General features: G+C 42.1%; 2 protein-coding genes across 2 annotated transcripts; both read left to right on the top strand.

Moving 5' to 3' along the window:
• The first annotated feature begins 1 nt into the window (after window position 1).
• Window positions 2–832, top strand: LOC144273184 (olfactory receptor 6F1-like). The gene has a single exon (XM_077831722.1). The coding sequence runs from the start codon at window positions 2–4 to the stop codon at window positions 830–832; it is 831 nt and encodes a 276-aa protein (XP_077687848.1).
• A 21,514-nt stretch (window positions 833–22,346) lies between these two features.
• Window positions 22,347–23,342, top strand: LOC144273635 (olfactory receptor 10A2-like). Its single transcript, XM_077832313.1, has one exon. It carries the CDS (start codon window positions 22,347–22,349, stop codon window positions 23,340–23,342), a length of 996 nt encoding a protein of 331 aa, XP_077688439.1.
• Window positions 23,343–23,771: the final 429 nt, after the last annotated feature.

The raw sequence follows: 23,771 nt of genomic DNA, 5'->3' as shown, positions 1-23,771 counted from the left end.
GATGTATGTCCTAACAATTGTAGGGAATGTGTCCATCATAACCTTAGTGTGGATTCACCCCCGGCTCCAAACCCCCATGTATTTCTTCCTCTGCAATCTCTCCTTCCTGGAGATCTGGTACACCACAGCATGTGTTCCCAAGGCCATTGGTGTCATGCTGGGGACAAGCCAAACCGTCTCTTTCACTGTTTGCATCCTGGGCTGCACAGAATGTTTCCTCCTGGCTGTCATGGCCTATGACCCCTATCTGGCCATATGCCACCCATTGCGATACTCATCCCTTATGACCAACACCTTCTCTGCTCAACTGGCCTTCCTCTGTTGGCTGTGCGGGTTCCTGGCTATCTTTGTGTTGGCATCTCTAATATCCAGGTTGTCTTTCTGTGGTCCTAACATCATCAATCATTTCCTTTGTGATGTAGATTCCTGTATAGCGCTCTCCTGCACTGACACCAGCCTTGTTGAGCTTGCAACGTTCATGGTCTCAATCATCGTTGTCATGGTCTCATGTGCAGTAACCCAGATCTCCTACATTTACATCATCTCCACCATCTTGAGAATCCCATCAGCCCAAGGCCGGCAAAAGGCCTTTTCCACTTGCTCAGCCCATCTCACTGTTGTGACTATCTGGTACGGCGACATCATTTTTCTGTACGTCAAGCCTTCTGCACAGAACTCATTGGATTTGAACAAAACAATCAACATCTTTAACACTATTGTAACTCCGCTATTAAACCCTTTCATTTACACTCTAAGAAACAAAGAGGCGAAGGAAGCTTTGGGAAAGGCATTGAGTGGGATACGAAGTCATTTACCAACAAGATGGATTTAGTAGAAAGTTAGTCAAATGGACAAAAACATTCTTAAACATCATTTATATAATAGAAAAGTAGGCAACAGCACTGAGACAGAAAATTTCAAAAGACCACCAATTCCTTTTGTCTTAAAATGGGAGTCAGACACCTAAATCTGACCTCAAATACTAATCCACTTTCTTTGTGGAGATGATGTCTTTATAGCTCTCCTCATTTACAATAATAACCTGCTATTTTTTTTCACAGAAGAGATAAAATTGTAGATTGTTGACCCCTGAGCTGGTCTTGGAGGGTTTGTAATTTTGAGTAAAATATAATATATCTGCTACGCATCCTTATAGAAATAATAATGGAAGTTTTGGAGCTGTATTGTCAAGTAGACGAACCAAAATATATGTATTAATAGTAGACTGGCTCTAGGTTTTAAGCATTAAATGTTAAGGGCTTAGAGTGAGGCCTAGTAGAAGTTGGTAGCTGGTATAAGATAACATGGATATTATGTGCTTGACTGAAGGTTATAGAATGATACGAGCTTGATCTAAGGTTATAAAGTGTAGCAATATGTATCTTGTGGTAGTTTAGCAATGCATTTGTTGAGAAACAGGTAAACCACAAAGGAACAGATAGTAGCATCTTATGGACTTTTTTCAATACGAGTTGACTGCATTGATGTATCAGAACTACTAGGAAAGGAACTGACAGAAATGTTTGTGTTAACTGTTAGAAATGTTATTATGGTCAACTGGAACACTACATGTGGACAACTGGAACCCTAAAATTAATCTCCCAGGATACCAAACATGAGACTGGATATGATCAGATATGGTCCCAGATATATGTGGATGGAATGGGAAAAGGGTTTCAAAAGTTTGTCAAACTTATCCCTAGCTGGGACACAGGGATGATGACATGAGACAATTGGGTAGGAAGCCTAGCCCGGCTCCTTCCTCTTGGGGTGATCTCCAGGTACTTTTCCTTCCATCTTTGTTTCTAATGGTCTCCAACAAATTATACGTATGCACAATGTAAGACTGTATGTATCAACAATGCAGAAAACCACTTTATTGTACTTAACTTTTTCTTATACTTATGTATACTGCTATTTCAATTATATTTGTCTGTATTTTTAATTAAAGCTCATGAAGTTTCTGTGTGTGCTTCACCAACTTCATTTTCCTAATGATCTCTAAGTAGCCCCCTAAATAAAGAACCTATGATAATAAACAATTTTATAATTGCAACAATTCATCAGGCTACAAGTAGAAGGGATTTTTTTTTATGCTGAAGGTTCTAAATTGTTAGGCTTCAAAGTCACTTACCAGGATCTGTATGGATGTATTCATTGTTAATTACATAGTCAGCAAAGGAAACTGTTGAGGTGCTCTGACAGAGTTGGATGGAGGTTGTTGCCTGATTATTTTTAATAGTTAATAATATTTGTATTGCTTACTAATTGATCTGATTAATGAACTGGGGGTAAGATAGTTCTTGTCCCAGAATCAGGCTACACAGAACTAAAACCAATGAGTTCAGTACCTTGTAGGGAACCTTGAGGTGTATAGCAAAGACGCTCATACTGAGGGCAAAGCACAACCGTAGAGATTTTTATTAGAATCGGGAAGAAAGCCAGAAAAGCTCCATACCACATAAACAGATAGGAATAATACATTATTGGGGATATCTGTGGCATCATTCTTTGAATATGCTTTTAGATTTGCATACTTCCACCCTTCCTTGAGGACTTAATGGTAAGAGACAAAGGACCAGCCCTGTCCCTGGCATGCCAAATGAGTCCAATGGTTCAGGTTCCTCAATGGCCAAAACTGATGGTAGATAACAATAGAGTTGAAAGATTAGATGATGGAAAGTGCTTTCCATCCACATGGTGGTTTGCCCTACTATAGGGTTGAATATTCATGCTAATGCTCAGCCATCCATGCCCAGATCTAACTTCCTTACCATCATAATATTGGGGTGCACTTATCCTTATGTATATATATTAATACATATTAATGCCATTTAACTCACTATCATAGCCATCACTTCTTGCTCAAGCATATTTGCGGTTATCACTTCCATGGTCCTTTGGCTGCCGATTACCATTAGGTTTCAACTCCTGTTATTGAGCAATTCTATTCTTAGTTCCCCAAAATCTAAGGGCAACAGAGAGGCCATTTATCTATGCCCAGGGTCACAGGCCTACTTCACTTGGCTATACTTATGCTAATTTCCTGAAGCTAATGTCTTTCAGGATACAGGCCTGTAGGTTCCTTGCATTATAGTTGAATATAATAAAGGCTAAACTAGCCCAATGGGCTACATTATGGAGGTTGAGCACTTGAATAGTAGGGCCTACTTCAGATCAGGAGCTGTACTGGCGGAGTAGGAGCGTGGCTGGAGATCTGCACTGTGGCGGCCCCCACGCTATGCCTGGCTCAAGTAAGATCATTGCCCAATCAGGCTGTTCTAGTTCATCCAAAGTATGGTTGATTAGGCTCAGGGTTGCTGGAGTGAGTGAGTGAGTGATGATTCGCTACCTCTGACATCACAACGCTCCTGTCAAGGTTCCTTCCCCACTCTGAACTCTAGGGTACAGATGTGGCGACCTACGTGAAAAAACCCCTAAGCTTATTTTTACCAGCTTAGGTTAAAACTTTCCCAAGGTACAAACTATTTTACCTTTTGCCCTTGGACTTTATTGCTGCCACCACGAAGCGTCTAACAAATATATAACAGGGAAAGAGCCCACTTAGAAACGTCTTTCCCCCCAAAATCCTCTCAAACCCTACAACCCCTTTCCTGGGGAAGGCTTGATAAAGTCCTCACCAATTTGCATCAGTGAACACAGACCCAAACCCTTGGATCTTAAGAACAAGGAAAAAGCAATCAGGTTCTTAAAAGAATTTTAATTGAAGAAAAAGTAAAAGAATCACCTCTGTAAAATCAGGATGGTAAATACTTTACAGGGTAATCAGATTCAAAACATAGAGAATCTCTCTAGACAAAACCTTAAGTTACAAAAAGACACAAAAACAGGAATATACATTCCATTCAGCACAGCTTATTTTATCATCCGTTTAAACAAAACAGAATCTAACGCATATCTAGCTAGATTACTTACTAAGTTCTAAGACTCCATTCCTTTTCCGTTCCCGGCAAAAGCATCACACAGACAGAGAGAACCTTTGTTTCTCCCCCCTCCAGCTTTGAAAGTATCTTGCCTCCTCATTGGTCATTTTGGTCAGGTGGCAGCGAGGTTATCCTAGCTTCTTAACCCTTTACAGGTGAAAGGGTTTTTCCTCTGGCCAGGAGGGTTTTAAAGCTGTTTACCCTTCCCTTTATATTTATGACAGCTCCCATGGCATGGCCACAGGGAAGTTTTAGTTGATCTGAAAACGATGAAGCAATTAAGGTTGGAGCAGCTAAATCATAGGTAGGTCTAGTGGCAAAATCCTGTAAAATTGCTATAGATTCAGGGAGAGAGACTGCATTCCTGTCCCTCCCACCACCAGACAGTTAGGCCGGCGTCAGCAACAAAGTGTGCAATCCTCTAGAATTTGTGGGACTCATCCCACAACTAGATCATTGAGCTGAGCATTTATTTAGCTTGCAGGATGATTTATCCTTCCCACGTAATGAGCACCAGGTCCTGAAATATGTTTAACTACTAAAGTTACATACAGAGAGCACCCTTATATGCAAACCAAGACCCAGAGTTGAGAGCAACCTAATTTATTAATTTTGATGGTCACACTGTTATCCCTTATCATTCAACAGTTTTAATGTGATGTTTCCTATACATATTCCCATACTGGTTTGTGTTTTAATTGATCTTGTTGGTAGTTTTGAGGTCTAATTCAAATCTACTTTCCTGGCTTTTGTGTAGTTGGCCACGGCCCATTGTTATTATTACATTGTAAACAAAGTTGATTATTGTGTCATTTGTTTTCCCTTATATTATGGCAAGTCATTTATTTTTTTAGAAAAAACACCCTTAACAATAAAAGACAACAAAAAGCTAAAATAAAACAAAGAGCAATATATTGTTCCAAAGAAACCCCCACCAGTACATATTAGTGAGATTCCACAAAGTTCTATTTACCTTGAAAAATGTAAGCACTTTTAATAACAGTGATTCCACGTCTGAGAAAGGTTAGGCTGTGGTTTTCCAAAGAGCCTAGGGGAATTAGGAGCCAAAATGCCATTTGTGCTGGGAAACATGGATAGAATCTGGCTGTAAAGTTGCCAGCTGATCATTCCATCTTAATCAGAGTCTGCGTGGGTTGTCAGGAACAGGGGGATGTTGTCTCTGTTCTCTGATGACCCACAACCACAAAAGTCAATAGGAGTTAGGCTTTTAATCTGTTTAGGTGCTTTTCTAAATCTTATTGGGATATTTAAAGGTATTTGGATGTCTAATGGGATTTTTAAAAGCACTGATGTGCCTAAGACCCATTGAAATCAACGAGTTATAGTGTCTATATGCTTTGGAAGATCCCATAAGGTGCCTACATACCATTAAAAATCTAGCCCTAGATCTCTCTGAATATTTAGGTGTCAAAACATCTTGGAAAATCTGTTCCTAAGTTGGATGGGACTTAGGCACCTAAGTCACTTAGTTGACTTTGAAAATTTTACTCTGAGGCACTTTTGAGAACTTTACCCCAAGGCAAAGCACCAATTTAGAATTCAGAGAAGTGTCTGCAAACATTCTTTTGCAGTATTTGACCAGCTTTCTACAGGAAGCCATCCAAATATTGAGGGTGGAGGTTTCACAGGAAGTGGTTTGAAAGTAAGATTTTGAGCTGGTGTAAATCACTGTAGCTCCACTGAAGTCAATGGAGCTATAACAGTTTATACCAGCTGAGGATTCTTTTACTTTTTCCTTCATTAAAATTCTTCTTTTAAGAACCTGATTGCTTTTTCATTGTTCTTAAGATCCAAGGGTTTGGGTCTGTGTTCACTGATGCAAATTGGTGAGGATTTTTATCAAGCCTTCCCCAGGAAAGGGGGTGTAGGGGGGATATTTTGGGGGAAGACATCTCCAAGTGGGCTCTTTCCCTGTTCTTTGTTTAACACACTTGGTGGTGGCAGCATAGGGTTCAAGGACAAGGCAAAGTTTGTATCGTGAGGAAGTTTTTAACCTAAGCTGGTAAGAATAAGCTTAGGAGGTTTTCATGCAGGTCCCCACATCTGTACCCTAGAGTTCAGAGTGGGGAAGGAACCTTGACAGTATCTTTGAAGGAGGTCAGAATCTAATCTTAACTTTGTTGAAGTAGGAAGAGTGAGTACCCTAACCAACGGAGAAACATTATAGATAGATAGATAGATAGACGTAATATAATAAAATTGACACTTTTTTCTGACAGAGATATAATGGACTACGCTGACAATTATATTGCATGGGTGAATGACCTTTGAAGTGTTTTATTGAAGCAACAGTATGTGAAGACTTCTGAAGGAGTTACTTTACACAGTTTCTGTCCAAGCTCATGGAAGAAGTTCTTCGTCGATTCCTTTCCAATCAAATGAGTGGCTTGTTAGCCAGGCTTTGCAAAATCACCACAAAGTGAGTATTTTTTTCTAAGATACCTGGCTTTCTTCCCAAGGTTTAATAGAGTTCTTCTGGATTTCCACCAACATAAAGAAATCAAAGTATGGGAAAAAATTATTTAAAAAATCCTTGCTTGTGTTACTTCTCAGTGCAATCAACTGAACTGGAACTTCTCTATAAAGGTACTGACTGTAGAAGAAAGAGTGACTGAGACATAAGCTTTTGTATAGAGGCCTGATATGAGGCAGGACCTGCTCAGAGAATTTGCAAGAACTTGGGAGATATTGCAAAAATACACATTTTTAAGAAGTGCTAAGTACAGAGTACTGATGCAAACACATCCCGATATCAAATGGTACCAGAACATTCTGATATCAAGGATGGTACAAAAACATTCCTCAAGAATAACAGAAACACACTGACCCTTCCTAAAAGATAAGGTCAGGATGACAGTAATTAACTTGTTTGTATCAGGGTATAAAGATGTATCTCAGAGGGAGTATCTTTGGCCAGCCAAGGGAGGAATGGAAAGTCCTACCACTGACTGAGCTGCATCCATTGTCACGGGCATCCATGTCTTAGCCCTGGTGTACACTACTAGTTTAGGTCGAATTTAGCAGCGTTAGGTTGATGTAACCCTGCACTCGTCCACACGACCAAGCCTGTTTTGTCAACTTAAAGGGCTCTTAAAATCGATTTCTGTACTCCTCCCTGGCGAGGGGGTTAGTGCTAAAATCGACCTTGCTGGGTCAAATTTGGGGTCGTGTGGATGCAATTCGACGGTATTGGCCTCCAGGAGCTATCCCAGAGTGCTCCATTGTGACCGCTCTGGACAGCACTCTCAACTCAGATGCACTGGCCAGGTAGACAGGAAAAGCCCTGGGAACTTTTGAATTTCATTTCCTGTTTGGCCAGCGTGACAAGCTGATCATCACAGGTGACCGTGCAGAGCTCATCAGCAGAGGTGACCATGGAGTCCCAGAATCGCAAAAGAGCTCCAGCATGGACCAAATAGGAGGTACTGGATCAGATCGCTGTATGGGGAGAAGAATCCGTGCAGACAGAACTCCATTCTAAAAGATGAATTGCCAGTATATTTGCCAAAATCTCCAAGGGCATGATGGACAGAGGCTACAACAGGGAAACACAGCAGTGCCACATGAATGTTAAGGAGCTGAGGCAAGCCTACCAAAAAACAAAGGAGGCAAACGGTCATTCCGGGTCAGAGCCCCATACATGCTGCTTCTATGATGAGCTGCATGCCATTCTAGGAGGTGATCCCTTCTCCCCAGAAGCCAGAAATTGTTCATTACCCTGGAGCCAATACCCTCCCAACCCTCCCAACGCAGGCTCCTGGACCATGAAGATGGAGAAGGCACCTCTGATGAGTGTACCTTTGTAAATATAATACAGGGTTTATAAGCAAGCGTGTTTAATTATTAATTTGCCCTGAAGACTTGGGATGCATTCGCGGCCAGTATAGCTACTGGAAAAGTCTGTTAACGTGTCTGGGGATGGAGCGGAAATTCTCCCAGGGACATCACCATGAAGCTCTCCTGGAGGTACTTTAAAAGCATTTGCCGCTTGGTGAGGGGAGGTCCGTTCATGCTGAGCTGTTCGCGTTTGGCTGAGAGGGATCTTCCCTGATACTAGCCACGTGGGGGGGAAGGGGGGAAGCACATGTTATATGTAATGTAAATCGCTTGATTCAGTGTGAAATAGTCTTCCCTTTGTTCTCTAAAATGTATCTTTTAAAATACTACTCTCCCTTTTTTTCCTCCCACAGCTGCAAATGTTTCTACGCTCCCCCTATCATCTCCGCCCCAGAGGCTAGCACAGATTAGAAGGTGAAAAAAACGCACTAGCAATGATGTTCTCAGACATCATGCAGACCTCCCACACTGAAAGAGCTCAGCAGAATGCGAGGAGGCAAACAATGGCAGAGTCCAGGAAAGCGTTAAATGAACGCAATGAGAAGAGGGAGGAGCATGATGAGAGGAGGCAGGATGCAATGCTGAGCCTAATGGGGGAGCAAACTGACATGCTCAGGCGTCTGGTGGAGCTGCAGGAAAGGCAGCAGGAGCACAGACCGCCGCTGCAGCCCCTGTATAACTGCCTGCCCTCCTCCCCAAGTTCCATATCCTCCATATCAAGAATGCAGTGTGTGGGGTGGGGGGAGGCTACAGGCACCCAGCCACTCCACCCCAGAGGATTGCCCAAGCAACAGAAGGCTGGCATTCAATAAGTTTTGAACTGTACTGTGGCCTTGTCCTTCCCTCCTCCCCTCATCCACCACCCCACCCAGTGCTTCCCTCCTCACCCACCCTTCCCAGGCTACCTTGCGAGTTTTCCCCCTATTTGTGTGATGAATTAATAAAGAATGCATGATTTTGAAACAATAATGACTTTACTGCCTCTGAAAGCAGTGATCGAAGGGGGGAGGTCAGCTGGCTTACAGGGAAGTAGAGTCAACCAAGGGGGTGGGTTTTCATCAAGGAGAAACAAACAGAACTGTCACACCATAGCCTGGCCAGTCATGAAACTGGTTTTCAAAGCTTCTCTGATGTGCAGGGCACCCAGCTGTGCTCTTCTGGTGTCTGGCTGCGCATAATCAGCTGCCAGGCGATTTGCCTCAACCTCCCACCCTGCCATAAACATTTCCCCCTTACTCTCACAGATATTGTGGAACACACAGCAAGCAGCAATAACAATGGGAATATTGGTTTCACTGAGGTCTAACCTAGTCAGGAAACTGCACCAGCATGCTTTTAAACATCCAAATGCACATTCTACCACCATTCTGCACTTGCTCAGCTTATAGTTGAACTGCTCCCTACTACTGTCCAGGGTGCCTGTGTAGAGCTTCATGAGCCATGGCATTAAGGGGTAGGCTGGGTCCCCAAGGATAACTATAGGCATTTCAACATCCCCAATGGTAATTTTCTAGTCTGGGAAGTAAGTTCCTTCCTGCAGCTGTTCAAACAGACCAGAATTCCTGAAGATGCGAGCGTCATGCACCTTTCCTGGCCATCCCACATTCATGTTGATGAAACATCCCTTGTGATCCACCAGTGCTTGCAGCACCATTGAAAACTACCCCTTGAGGTTTACGTACTGGCTGCCAAGGTGGTCCAGTCCCAAGATAGGGATATGCGTTCCATCTATCACCCTACCACAGTTAGGGAACCCCATTGCAGCAAAGCCGTCCACTATGACCTGCACATTTCCCAGAGTCACTACCCTTGATAGCAGCAGCTCAGTGATTGCATTGGCCACTTGGATCACAGCAGCCCCCACAGTAGATTTACTCACTCCAAATTGATTCCTGACTGACCGGTAGCTGTCTGGCATTGCAAACTTTCAGAGGACTATCGCCACTTGCTTGTGAACTGTGAAGGCTGCTCTCATCTTGGTATTCTTGCACTTCAGGGCAGGGGAAAGCAAGTCACAAAGTTCCATGAAAGTGCCCTTTCGCATGCAAAAGTTTCGCAGCCACTGAGAATCATTCCAGACCTGCAACACTATGCGGTCCCACCGGTCTGTGCTTGTTTCCAGGGCCCAGAATCTGTGTCCACAGCATGAACCTGCCCCATCACCACCATGATGTCCAAATTGCCAGGGCCCATGCTTTGAGAGCAGTCTGTGCCCATGTCCCCATCACTATCATGATTGAGCTGTCGTCGCCTCCTTGCCTGCTTTTGCAGGTTCTGCATATACTTCAGGATAATGTGCAAGGTGTTTACAACGCTCACAACAGCAGCGGTGAGCTGAGCGGGTTCCATGCTTGCCGTGGTATGGCGTCTGCAGGAGAGCAGAGTTGCAGGGGAAGCGGAGGAGGACGACAGTTAGCACCGCACACATTTTCTGAGGAAGAACACATGTAGCCGGGAGCCCATGACAGACAACATGGAGAAATTCGCTATTGAGACAAGAGCAGGAGAGCAGAGTTGCAGTGGAAGTGGTGGATGACGACGGGATGCCACGAGAATAGATATTTATAAAGAACGATGAGAGGACCTGCGAGGTGGATTCATGGCACCAGGAGAGCAGGAAAGCAGAGTTGCAGCGGAAGCGGTGGTTGGATGACAACAGTTAGCAGTCCTACTGCACCGTCTGCTGAAAACAGTATGGTGTCTGCACAGAAAAAAGGCGTGAAACGATTGTCTGCCATTGCTTTCACGGAGCGAGGGGCGACTAACAACATGTACCCAAAACCACCCGCGACAATGTTTTTGCCCCATGAGGCACTGGGAGCTCAACCCAGAAAACCAATGGGCAGCAGAGACTGCGGGAACTGTGGGATAGCTACCCACAATGCAATGCTCCAAAAGTCAACACTAGCCAGGGTACTGTGGACGCACTCTGCCGACTTAATGCGCTTAGTGGGACATGCACAATCGACTGTATAAAATCACTTCCTAAAAATTGACTTCTATAAATTCGACCTAATTTTGTAGTGTAGACATACCCTTAGTATCCTCGTAAAGTCTGCCAGATGCTATTACCGTGCTTCGTCAACAATAAACTGGCCTGGTGCCTTTGTACCTTAATGGATCTTGTGGTCATTGGGCAATTTGCTCAAGGTCTGCTGTGTCGGCTGTGTGCGCAGAGCTGGGACAGCACACAGGGAGAACACACACACACACAGCCAAACATCTGTCCACACTGACCATCCACTGATGTCAATAAGAATTCTGCATACAAAATAGGAACTCCAGGGTAACAGATCTGGAAGTTTCCGACATCTCTGAAAGCAGAGTGTGACAATATGAGGCTCAATTCTCATCTAATGTAAACTGGCATTACTACTTTGATGTCAGTTTAGCTACAATGACTGATACCAGTTGTGTATCTGGCCCACTGATTCCAATAGAGTGAAGTTGACTGATGACAGCTGAGGATCTGACGAGAGCTGGTTGGAATCTTTTTTAGATAAATAGTTTATTCACACACAAAAGTGAAGTTTTGAGTCGACCAAAATTATTCCTGAATTTGGCTCGAATTTGTCAAATAATTTGAGGGGGGGGGGAAATTAGAAAAATTTGAAACTTTTCGTTTTGACATTGTCACATGAAACATTTTCACTTTTCTATACACGGCATTTTCTTTTGAGATTTAGCTAGATTTATTGAAAAACAATTAAACAGTGTAAAAAACCCCCACCCAAGGATTAAACAGAATAAAATGAAAAGTTTCTGGCTGTATGAGACATTTTGTGTGACCTCTAATTATTTTATTTTCAGTTCGTTGTTTCAGTGAGAAAAACTGGAAAAAAAAATACTTTTTGGGTTGACCTGGAATGAATTTTTCTTTTTTGGATTTGTCATTTTGGCCACTGAACTGAAGCATCAGTTATTCTCTCAGCTCTCAGTCTGACCACCAATTTGTTACCTTCTTTATTAGTTAGAGAGGAGTGTTGCCTACTAGTTAGAGCAGGGAAGAGCCATAATGTCTAGGTTTTTCTCTCCTCCTTGCTGCAGTTGTAAACCTGGACAAAACATTTGATGGCAAAAAATGTCTAAGGAGTGTCAGTGAGTTCAGCAATGACAAGGCTCTTGCAAATGTCCATGTGTAACACCAAGTGGGTGTTTATGTGTAAAATAACACTGGGTAACTGTGTCTCTCACAGAAACTTTGCACACCCTTCCAGTGTCAGTTTGTGGATAGACGCTCCATTTGCAAACACAACCAGCATCTAAAGTATAGCCAAAGAAATCCTGTGATGAAATGAGATGGTTGGTGGCTGGAGTCTACAATGAGCTAAGCAGTCTTTACTGCCAGAGGAGCAGACTTTCATCTGGATTGTTCAGCAGCTTGTAAGACCTGCCTGATTTTTATATCTCAAGAATAACTCAAGAATATCTCAAGAATGCACACACAGAGCTACTTAGTACTGCTGTGTCATAAATATAAAGGGAAGGGTAAACCCCTTTGAAATCCCTCCTGGCCAGGGGAAAGCTCCTCTCACCTGTAAAGGGTTAAGAAGCTAAAGGTAACCTCGCTGGCACCTGACCAAAATGACCAATGAGGAGACAAGATACTTTCAAAAGCTGGGAGGAGGGAGAGAAACAAAGGGTCTGTGTGTCTGTCTATAGTCTGTCTTTGTTGGGGATAGACCAGGAATGGAGTCTTAGAACTTTTAGTAAGTAATCTAGCTAGGTATGTGTTAGATTATGATTTCTTTAAATGGCTGAGAAAAGAATTGTGCTGAATAGAATAACTATTTCTGTCTGTGTATCTTTTTGTAACTTAAGGTTTTGCCTAGAGGGGTTCTCTATGTTTTTGAATCTAATTACCCTGTAAGATATCTACCATCCTGATTTTACAGGGGGGATTTCTTCTTCTATTTACTTCTATTTTTATTAAAAGTCTTCTTGTAAGAAACTGAATGCTTTTTCATTGTTCTCAGATCCAAGGGTTTGGGTCTGTGGTCACCTATGCAAATTGGTGAGGCTTTTTATCCAACATTTCCCAGGAAAGGGGGGGTGCAAGTGTTGGGAGGATTGTTTATTGTTCTTAAGATCCAAGGGTCTGGGTCTGTAGTCACCTAGGCAAATTGGTGAGGCTTTTTACCAAACCTTGTCCAGGAAGTGGGCTGCAAGGTTTTGGGAAGTATTTTGGGGGGAAGGATGCATCCAAACAGCTCTTCCCCAGTAACCAGTATTAGTTTGGTGGTGGTAGTGGCCAGTCCAAGGACAACGGGTGGAATATTTTGTACCTTGGGGAAGTTTTGACCTAAGCTCGTAAAGATAAGCTTAGGAGGTTTTTCATGCAGGTCCCCACATCTGTACCCTAGAGTTCAGAGTGGGGGAGGAACCTTGACATGCTGTCTGCTTTAATGCCTGCTACTCCCCGTCTGTTTCTAAGGACTGAGAATTTCAAAGGAGCCTACGGCACTGGGACCCAGATATCTGTTGTTATGAAATTTATAGGACCTTCAGGACTGTCTATAGTTGAAAACTGACCAGACATGTGTTACAGCTGTCACCTTGGCTCACTCCAGGGACTGAACCAAGGACCTCCATAATTTAAAACCATAACCACCCATAGTTTGAGTGAAAGAGCCAGGGATTTCTATCTGAGTCTCATAAACTCTGCAGATTGGGCACAGGTGGGTATTCAAAAAATGCAATGGGTTTTAGGTGCTAAGATGCTTCTGAAAATCCCACAAGATGCCTAAATACCTTTAAAAATCTGGCCCAACTTGCCTAACGTCTATTGAAATAATTGGGAGCTAGGTACCCAGGCAATTCTGATAATCCCACGATGCACCCACTGCAACTGTAGTCATTCAGATTCTTTAAAATCTGGTGCTAAGTGGCTAAGGCTAAATTATCAAAGTATTTAGACATCTAAAGATGAAGATAGGTGCCGAGTGAGATTTTCAGTGGGAGTTAATTGCCTTGGGGACTGATTTGCAAACATATCTAAGTGCCTAATGTCCATTAAAATCGATGAGTTTTTGGTGCTTCCACAAATCCCACTAGTTAGACACCTTTAAAAATCTGGTCCTGAATCTGTTGCTTGGCCACTTTTGAAAATTTTCCCCTAACTGTCTTAGATCCTAACCTTTGATTAACATTGCTGATTACAGGCAGTTGAAAAATTGTGGTGCGGAAAAAATCATAACTTTTCATGAAAAATTTTGTTGAAATATTGAAAACCTGACCAGCTCCCCTTGTCATTCCCCTCTTCCCCATTACAAATGTCATAACAGCCTCATTGATATTAAAAATAACTGATAAAGAAAGATATCAATGATAGCATAAATTCCTCAATCATGTAATGAAAATCATACTATTGAAGTCCACAGGATTCTATATAGCTTCTTATAATACACTCCTCACTCCAATATCCAAGCACCTTCCAGGAGAGCATGAAGCCACAAGGAGACATGGCATGTGCATCATGGGAGTCTACAGGAGAGCGACACAAATGATAAAGATTTAGAAAAACCTGACCTGTGAAGAAAGGTTAACAAATGGGCATGTTTAGTCTTGAGAGAAGAAGACTAAGGGGGCAGGAACTGATAACAGTCTTCTAATATGTTAAGGGCTGTTATAAAGAGGATGGGGAACAATTGTTCTCCATGTCCACTGAAGGCAGAACAAATAGTAATGGACTTATCTGCAGCAAGGGAGATTTAGGGTAGATATTAGGATAGACTTTCTAACTCTCAGGGTAGTTAAGCTCTGGAATAGGCTTCCAGTGGAGGGTGTGGAATCCATGTCACTGGAGGTTTTGAAGACCAGGTTGGACAAATACCAGCCAGGGATGATATAGGTTTATTTGGTCCTACCTCCAGAAAAGCGGTTGGACTTGATAACTTCTCATGGTCCCCAATATTAAGTGTGCACATACAAATTTGCATTGGCTTAAATAAATCAGATTGAATCACCTTTAATCAAAGAAGTGAAACTTTACATGGAAACCAGGCCTTATGCTGATGTAAAGCCAGTGATTTCAGACCCTTGATTTGGTGGATCAGGTCTTAAATTTTCCAGAAGAAAGAAATAGAGTGGGCGGGAAAGCCCATGTGATTATGAAACAATTTTCCATCAATAAAAATCATTTAATAAGGAACAACTATGATAATTCCCTCTCTTCTCACATAAAGGGTATATCTATGGAACAGTCAAACCTTTTGGTTCTTTTCTGTAACTTTTCAGAAAGTTCCTCTGCCCTTCCCAATCCCAATTAGAGCAATCATGTCTCCACAGGGGATCGTATTTTTGATGTAATTAATTATGCTGCTTAATCATCATTTAATGACAGTGGAATGATTGGAGCTGATTGCAGCATCCTCTACAAATCAGGTCTTTAAGGAGTAGTAAGTTACTATTGGCCCTTATGAAATGCATTAAATATTAGTGGTTTGATGAGCCTTCATCTCTCCTCAGAATCAAGGAGAAAATCTGTAAGGCTGATAAATTCTGCAGGATGAGAATGTAATTTTTTGACCTGAAAAATAGTCTGTTGAAATTTCTATACTTTAAACAAAAACCTCAAGAAAGGATGGAGCTGAGAAATACTAAGCATTTGAAAAGAAAGATTACTAAGTATCATATGTTCAAGGGACATTTTACAGAGAGGTAATAATATCACTTAATTGCTTTTTTTTTCCTCGCTCTTTTGATTCAATGCAGTTATATTGTAGTGTTTTTTATATTCCACATATAAAAAGATAACCCCACATTTATCTATAGCTATAGGTACATATTATTATAGATGACTATATTTAACTATAGCTATGCATAGTTCTATATATCTATAGCAATCTATAATTTTTAAAACAATGTATTTTCTTGTCTTCACTGTCAGGTGGAACATATTTAATTGTAGTTAATAAAAAGGCTTTTGGATACTTAAGAGAAAATACAAAGATTATTAGTATCAGTATTAGTATTTTATTTTATTATTTATTATTATTTGGTATTTTCAGGATAGAGACACAGTCTGTTAATAGCTATTTTTTTGTAAATTATGCTAAATTAAAACCAGTGGAGCTACACCCGATTTACTCAAGTTATAGCAAGTGAAATCGAATGATCTTTGCAGCAGAGAGCTGAATCTGGCTCTAAATCCATTGAGTTCAAAAGCGTGACTCTGAATTTACCCCAGGTGAGCTGAGATCAGAATTTAGCCACAAAGCCTGATTAGAATGAGTTACTTTGGTTCCCCTTGAAAACATGACAGCTTCATCTTGCATTAATTGCTAAGGTTACCTAAGTATTTTAATATTCCCTGTAGTGGTTTATATGTATGATAGGGAATTTCACAGATTACAAGATTAACATTATTTAGTTATCTACAGCAATTGGCAAGAGTTGAAGGAGACTATAGAGCTGATTACAACTCAGAGTTTCCTTTTTGTGTAAAATATTCAAAGGTTGACATCTGTTTCCAGATTGGAACAAATCCAAATATTTTCTAAATGTCCAGTTACAACATCAATTCCAAAACAATTAAATTTAAAAAATGTTGTTCAGGCTTTGTTTCAAAACGAATGTTTTCTTTTGACATTTATTTTCTTTGTCATGCTCATATGATATTTATTATCTCATGAGATGCAGATGCGGAGTCATGCACAAAATGTCAGACAATGTCATGTTCAGGTCATGTCATGATATGATATGATACAATAGTTAAAATATTCTATTACAAGTAGCTGAAAGCCCAGGTTCTTGGACAGGTGTAATTCACAAACTCACAATGACTGAAAAATGTATTAATTTAGATGGAATATATTGGCCAAAGGTGTTATCATCACCCAGACACAGCCCAACATTAAAGTGTTCAACAAGGTTTGGGGTTTGGTACACAGAGACCTCAGCCTGCTTAGGACCATGGCAAACACACCATTAAAAAAACCCTTTTTCTTAAAGATGCAGAGAAGAAGGGGAAACAGATAATGCATTTGAAATGTAGTGTATTAAGTCAGGCTTTCATTTTAACAACATCCCTCTTTCCCTTTCCCTTTAGCTGGAGAGAGTTTGTAGAACGAAAAATCCCTTGTCTGACCATTTCTTAGATGGTATCAAAGGCCTTGTCTACACTACTGGGGAAAGTCGATCTAAGATATGCAATTTGAGTTATATGAATTGCGTAACTCAAGTCGACATAGCTTAGATCTAGTTACCGTGGGGTACACACTACTCTATGTTGATGGGAGATGCTTTCCCATCGACTCCCCTTACTCTTCTCATTCTGTTGAAGTACAGATGTCGACGGGGAGCAATCTGTAGTCTATTTAGTGGGTCTTCACTAGCCCTGCTAAATCAACCGCCGATTCATCCCCCAGTAAGTGTAGACAAGGCCAAAGGCAGTAATAACTCTCCTTTTGGGTAAAAGAGAAGAAGCTAGTTGAGAGGAGCTGGAGGTGTTGTTGGTAGTGCAGTTGTTAAAGTCTAGTACCATTTCAGCTCTGGTGGTGTTTGGGCTTTAGCTGGAGCTGGTACGGGTGCCATTGTCATCTGGGTCCCTCTCTCTGGCCTGGTCTGATTAGAACATACCTTAGGATTAGGACAAAAAAGACCTGAGGTCCCAGATGATGGTGATGGTGGCAGCCATGGCGGTGAAGTTCGCTCCAGTAGTCTCTGTCTGTTTTCTTTATTTTCCCCCCAAAGTCTGTTTCTTTAATTATAGCCCATCCCCTCATTAGCAGACCCTGAATCCCACTGATGATTCAACCTGGTGATATTCTAAAAAAAAAGTTCTGTTCTGAAACAGCCTTGTAACTATTTCCATTGCTTCGCAATGACTCTATCAACATTCTAGGCTTCAGAGTGAAGTTTGGGGTTATTGTTTGTGCCAATTATGTTGTTGGGTGGATGGTTCTGTTCCTTTGTGTGGTTGTTGGGTTATGCTGGAAGGGTTGTATTGATTTGTGTTGGCGAATGAGGAGTGTGTACTGTGGTAAGGGGTTACAAATGTTAGAGGGTATTGCGTGTGCTGGTTGTGTTGTTGTTTGGGTCGTTGTGTTGATTTGTGTCTGGGGTGATCTGTTGGGAGAGTTCTGTGGATTTGCACAAGTGGCAGTGAGGATCTGTGCAGTCTCCCTCTTGCAACCCATGAAATTGTTGCATGCAGATTAGCTGTAAAGTAAGGGTGGTAATTGGCTGAATGACTTCTAATATCACAATGGTCTAGGCTCTTGGTATGTCGTAGATACATGCCTTACTGTAGTGTACACTACACCGGTGTGATTTGTATAGTCAAAATGGCTGAAAACTTAAAAATTGGATGATACCAGACAACAAAACCCAGTGATGATTCAACCTGGTTGTGTTCTGAACAAAAAGCTCTCAGCCATCCTTCTGGCTCTTTCATCACTTTTTACTGACTCCACAGACATCATAGACTTCAGAGTGAGAACTCTGGAATTGCATTTTATTTTATTTTATTAAAACAAACACATAAAGGGTACCTTCTATTTACTACAGATTGAAACGGTCTGACACTTCGACGTTTTCAACAAGAAAATAAGATAAAGGCCCAGATGTTTAAAGATATTTAGATGCTTAGTGGGATTTTCAAAAGAACCTATGCTCCTAAAAGCCATTGAATTCAATGGGTCTCAGGCATTCAGATATTTTTTAAAAATCGCACTAAGTGCCTCCTTTAAAAATCTAGCCCAGCCTTTCAAAACATCAAACCGCTTCATTGCAACACAATCAGAAGACCCTTTGATCTAGACCAGTGGCAGTGGTGCAAGTAGAATTCATTTCTTACCAGTACGCTGCACCAGCTAAGGGGGGGGATGTGACCTCCCCACGTGACCACCCACATGACTCCTCATGTGACCCCACCCACCCCCCACTCACATCAATATCGCACATGTCATCATGTGTCAACATTGTCTCTAGTGCCCTACATTGCCGGTGTAGGTCTTCTTCAGGTATAGTGAGGAGTTTGGAATATCATACAACATCCCAAATATACTGCTGTGCTCCTTGAGCTGCATGAAACGTTCTTTAGCTGACTGTATTGCATAATCTAGCACCTGGTTAAAGAACTGAATTGTTGTTTGGGGTCTCTTACGGGATTATCCCGTGCCTCGTAATCAAAATGTCTTCTTCTTCAGTGACTCTTGTATTCTCGAATGGGTGGGAAAATAGCTTCTGTGTGAAGCTTCTCTGCCAACTTCTGTGCAATCTTCAGAATGTTTTGAAATCCCTCATCTGACCGGTAAGAATGTAGGTATGACTTTGCTTTGTGCATTGCTCCGGATATATCAAGGTCAACACCTTGGAGTCTCTTGCTTACATTTATTTCAAACAGTATGTCATGCCACAACACTAAGCCACACAGAAATTTGAAGTTATGTATGTTTCCAGTGATTCCATTTTCCTCTGCCACTGTTCTCCCATGGACAGTTCCTGTCATAGCATTATCCTCCATAATGGCAACTATGGCATCATCTATCTTCCCAATTTGGTGTTTGATAGGCTTAACCCCCCTTCCCCCACTTGACTTTCCCATCGTGTGGCACTCAGTGGTTTCAGTGTCAGAGAGGATGTTCCCAGATGTTGCTTCAAAATTTGCCATAGATGAGTTGATGCAGAGAAAAGCACATAGATGCTTTGAATTACATTAAAAAATTTAGCAGCCTCACTAGAACCTGATGCTGCATCACTGACCACCAAGTTCAATGAATGAGAACTGCATGGGACAAAAAAAACTCAAGGGTTTAACCTTGGATCTGTGTCTACACTCCTCTGTTCTTTCCTCTCATGTTGGCACCATTATTGTAGCCCTGACCTCTTGTGTCAGCTATCGCAATTCCCGTATCTTCCAGCTTTTTAAGAAGCACATTTGTCATACCAGCTTCTGTAGTATCATCAGTGTCAATAAATTCTAGAAAATGCTCTCTGACAGTCACCATTGCAGGGGCATTTTCACTAGGTTCTATTGTTGTTACAAAACACACCGTTAAAGTCATTTGTTCCGTATGGCTGATGTCAGGTGTGCAGTCCAGAATAACAGAGTAATATCTTAATGACTTCAGATCTGCCACAATCTTCTGTTTGACTTTTGTTGCCAGTCACTGTACAATCTCATTTTGAATTGTTTTTCCAAGGTAGTGGTGTGTGTACATTTCTTGGGTGGTGACTCTTCTTAGATGCTCCGGGACTACAGCATCAAATTCAGCCATCAGCTCCACAATTTTAAGGAAGTTTCCATTGTTTGGCACATATAGCTGATCTGAAGTGCCATGCAGTGCTAGGTTTTGGGTAGCAAGCATTCTCACAATGGCAATGAGCCTTTTCAGAACATTTTGCCAGTAAAGAGACTCTGATGCAATCAGTCTTCTCTTGATGTTGATCACCTATGGTGGCCTTTAACCTTAGTCTCATCTCAAGCTCTTTCCACCTATGGAATGCTCTCATGGCCATCATGAACTCCAAGGTTTGCTGCCATCTCATGGCATGCCAGATTTCTAGCCAGATTTTTCCAGTCCTTTGTTCCTGTAGAACCCAATGTGGCTGGAACATTAGATTGGAAGAGTTTGCAACAAAAACAGTATGCAGCATTCTGGGTTTTTGAGTACATAAGCCACGACCTCTCCACTCTGTCACCATTGGGAATTTCACGCCAGTAATGTGTTGGATGGAAACTTCTGTTTTCATTGTCTTTGGGGAACATGAAGTTTTTCACTTGCTGTGGCCCATGCAGTACAAGGAAGTCCCTCAGGCTACTGCTCAAGTGGTTCCACAGTCCTGGATCATCTAGACTTAAGGAACTAAACTCAGCAGCAGCTGTTTCTTGGGCCTCCACCACACTCTTCTCTGAGCTACACTTTTCTTCAGGAATGTGCATGGTTACATCCATTTGAGAAGGAGATATGGATGCTGCAGTAGCTGCCAGGTCACCTGCACTCTAACTGGAAGATCAGGCATCTCCTCACCATTCATATCCTCACTGGGGCCAGAAGGCTCACTGTGAACATTTTTGTCTCTGTATCTCAGGAGAACTCCATCCTGCTTAGATAGAAAAGCTTCCTTTGCTTTCTTTCTTTTTCTGAATGCTGCCCCAGAGGGGCATTCTCTTCTTTCACTCATGACTACTGTTCTGTGCCAGCTATACTGGCTCTCAACACTCAGTTGAAGGGGACAAATAAGCAGGCTGGTAGCAGGGCCTGAGGGAGGGAAGATATCAGCATCTTAAGGGCCTAACTGGCTCCTACTTCTTCAGTTGACGGCCTGTTCTCCTCAAGTGGGTTCATGGAAGCAGCAGGAAACAGGCAGCTCCCTGAGAAGCTGGTGTTAATCAGTCCAGGCTCCTGGGGGTGCTAGAGAGGTACATAAGAGGCTCCTCCTCCTCCTCTCTCTCCCTGCAGCTCCTGCTGCTTTCTGTTATTCCTTCTCACCTTTTCTCCTGCCTGCCTGTTATGTCTCTTGTGTCCTCCTTCCTCCAGCACAGCTCTCCACCATCTCTGTGCATCTAGAGCAGAGAGAATACATACGCACCAGCAACAGACACAATTTTCTACACTCTGGGTCCTAGTGGTGTCCCCTCCCCCCCAGTCTGGCACCTGAGGCAGCCGCCTCAGTTCGCCTCATGGTAAGGCCAGCCCTGTTTAGCAGTAACACAAGGCCTGTATCCTGTAAGACAGCAGCTTCAGCACTGAGCATAAGGCTTGAGGGCCTATGAACTTTGACACAGAAAAATGGCCCAACAGTCACCCCTAAATTTTGGGGAATTGAACATAGAGTGTGAAAGGAGGAAGTTTGTCCATAACAACACCAGCCAATCACAGGAACATGAGCTAACACCAGCTTTTGGATATTTTAGGGTAAAGCATCCACAGATGTCTGACCGCAAGAGTTCCATGGCAATGAATTGATGTATATGATAATAAGTTGAGATCATTAATATGCTAACCTATAGGGGAAGGGCACTTCAGCATTAGTAGGGTGAGGAAATACAAATGAGGAAGAGGGGAGAAACCCCTACTGAATATGCATTAAACGTAGTAGCGTTGTATCCCAATCTCTGGGCAGGACGAAAGAGAGATGTGGCCCTTGGGTGGTGCTGGGATGATGGCCACTGGTGATGATGAAGAAGTAATGGTGATGAGGAAGACAAAGGCTAACATTTCAGGTTGTTCTGCAAGCGATACTGTGAGTATGGATGTTCAGATGGACATTCTGTATTATCTCTATCTACCTGCCTGGGTTACAGTGTTTGTGACTTTGCTAAATGTATTAATAAACTGTTGTAAATATAGAAGGCTTCCTATAGTGTGCGTGTTGCAACTGTGCACATCAGGGTTCCCAAATGAACAGTAATTTTAATAATACTGGGCCTGATCTTGGGGCAAGAACCTTTCAAACCTCAGAGTGATAGCTGGGAATTCTTAAGGAATCAATGTAATTATTATACAATTCATAGATTGGGCTACAGATTAAAACTCCTCCACACTTCCCAGAATTTTCATGATTTTGTTTTGTGATTTGGGACCAATTTTAATCTAGATGGACAGAGCAGCAGACGGAAATCAGACAGCCCTTGCAGAGTTCATCTTGATGGGATTTGGGGATCTTCATGAGATGCAGATCCTTCTCTTTGTGCTATTTCTAGCTGTCTACATCATGACATTAGCTGGCAACATCCTCATATTGGCCATCATCTCATACAGCCGGAGCCTGCACACCCCGATGTACTTCTTCCTGGGAAATTTCTCCTTCCTTGAGATCTGGTACACCGCTTCTACCACCCCCAAGATGCTAAGAACTTTACTTACTGCACACGAAGCAATCTCCTTCTTTGGCTGCATTACCCAGTTTTATTTCTTCAGTTCCATGGCTATCACTGAGTGTTTTCTCCTGGCGGTGATGTCTTATGACCGGTACGTAGCCATCTGCAGCCCACTCCGTTACATGGCCATTATGAACTCCAAGGTTTGCCTGCAGATGGCAGCAGGTTCTTGGATAAGTGGGTTCCTGACTCCCATACTAACCATTGTCTTGACCTTCAGGTTGCCATTCTGTGCCTCCAATGAAATCGACCATTTCTTCTGCGACCTAGCACCGGTCATAAAGCTCTCCTGTGCTGACGCCCATGTGGCCAAGACAATCACATTCATCATGGCCTCTGTTGTGACCATGGTCCCATTTCTGCTGACTGTAGTATCCTATGCCAACATCCTGTCCACCGTTCTCAGGGTCCCTTCTACCATGGGGAAACAGAAAGCCTTCTCCACCTGCTCCTCCCATCTCATCGTGGTGACCTTGTTCTATGGGACCTTGGGCATTATTTATGCGGTTCCCACGGCCAGCCAGTCTCCAGGCCTAAATAAAATGTTTTCCCTGCTGTACACGGTGATTACCCCTATGGTTAACCCCATTATATACAGTCTGAGAAACAAGGAGGTCAAAGAAGCTCTGAGGAAAATTATAAGTAAAAGGCCTAATTGGCTGTCTCCATTAGTAACTGGAGGCCAAGTGAGGGTTCATCAAGAAGACCCATAATAAACCCAATTCAGTGATCACCATTAAAATGTCAACAAGTACCATGCAGTTACCACAAGCCTGAATCTAAAGGCAGTTGATTTGCTCTCATTCCTTATGCAAATGAAAACCCCTTTGACTTCTGTGAAATTTTGTGTGATCAAAGACCTAGCCATAACTCAGCGTAGACCACAGATTTTGGCCCATAGTTATGTCTAGAACCAGCTGGAAACTGGGGTTATTTTTCCCCCAAGGAAAATTTTGAATTTTTTTTTGGAAAACCCAAAAAGGTTCCTCTGAAAGACTAAAATTTTGGACAAAAACAAACAAACAAACAAATAAATAAATAAATTTGAGGTTTTTAATTTGCTGACAAATCAATAAATAAATACAATTTATTTTATTTTATTTTTTAGGAAAGCAGACACTTTTTGCAAAACTGTTTATTTC

This window comes from Eretmochelys imbricata, chromosome 13 (genome assembly GCF_965152235.1).
Source record: "Eretmochelys imbricata isolate rEreImb1 chromosome 13, rEreImb1.hap1, whole genome shotgun sequence".
Classification (NCBI taxonomy): domain Eukaryota; kingdom Metazoa; phylum Chordata; order Testudines; family Cheloniidae; genus Eretmochelys; species Eretmochelys imbricata.
Note: the sequence above shows the minus strand (reverse complement) of the source record. Positions and strands in the feature narration are given on the sequence as shown.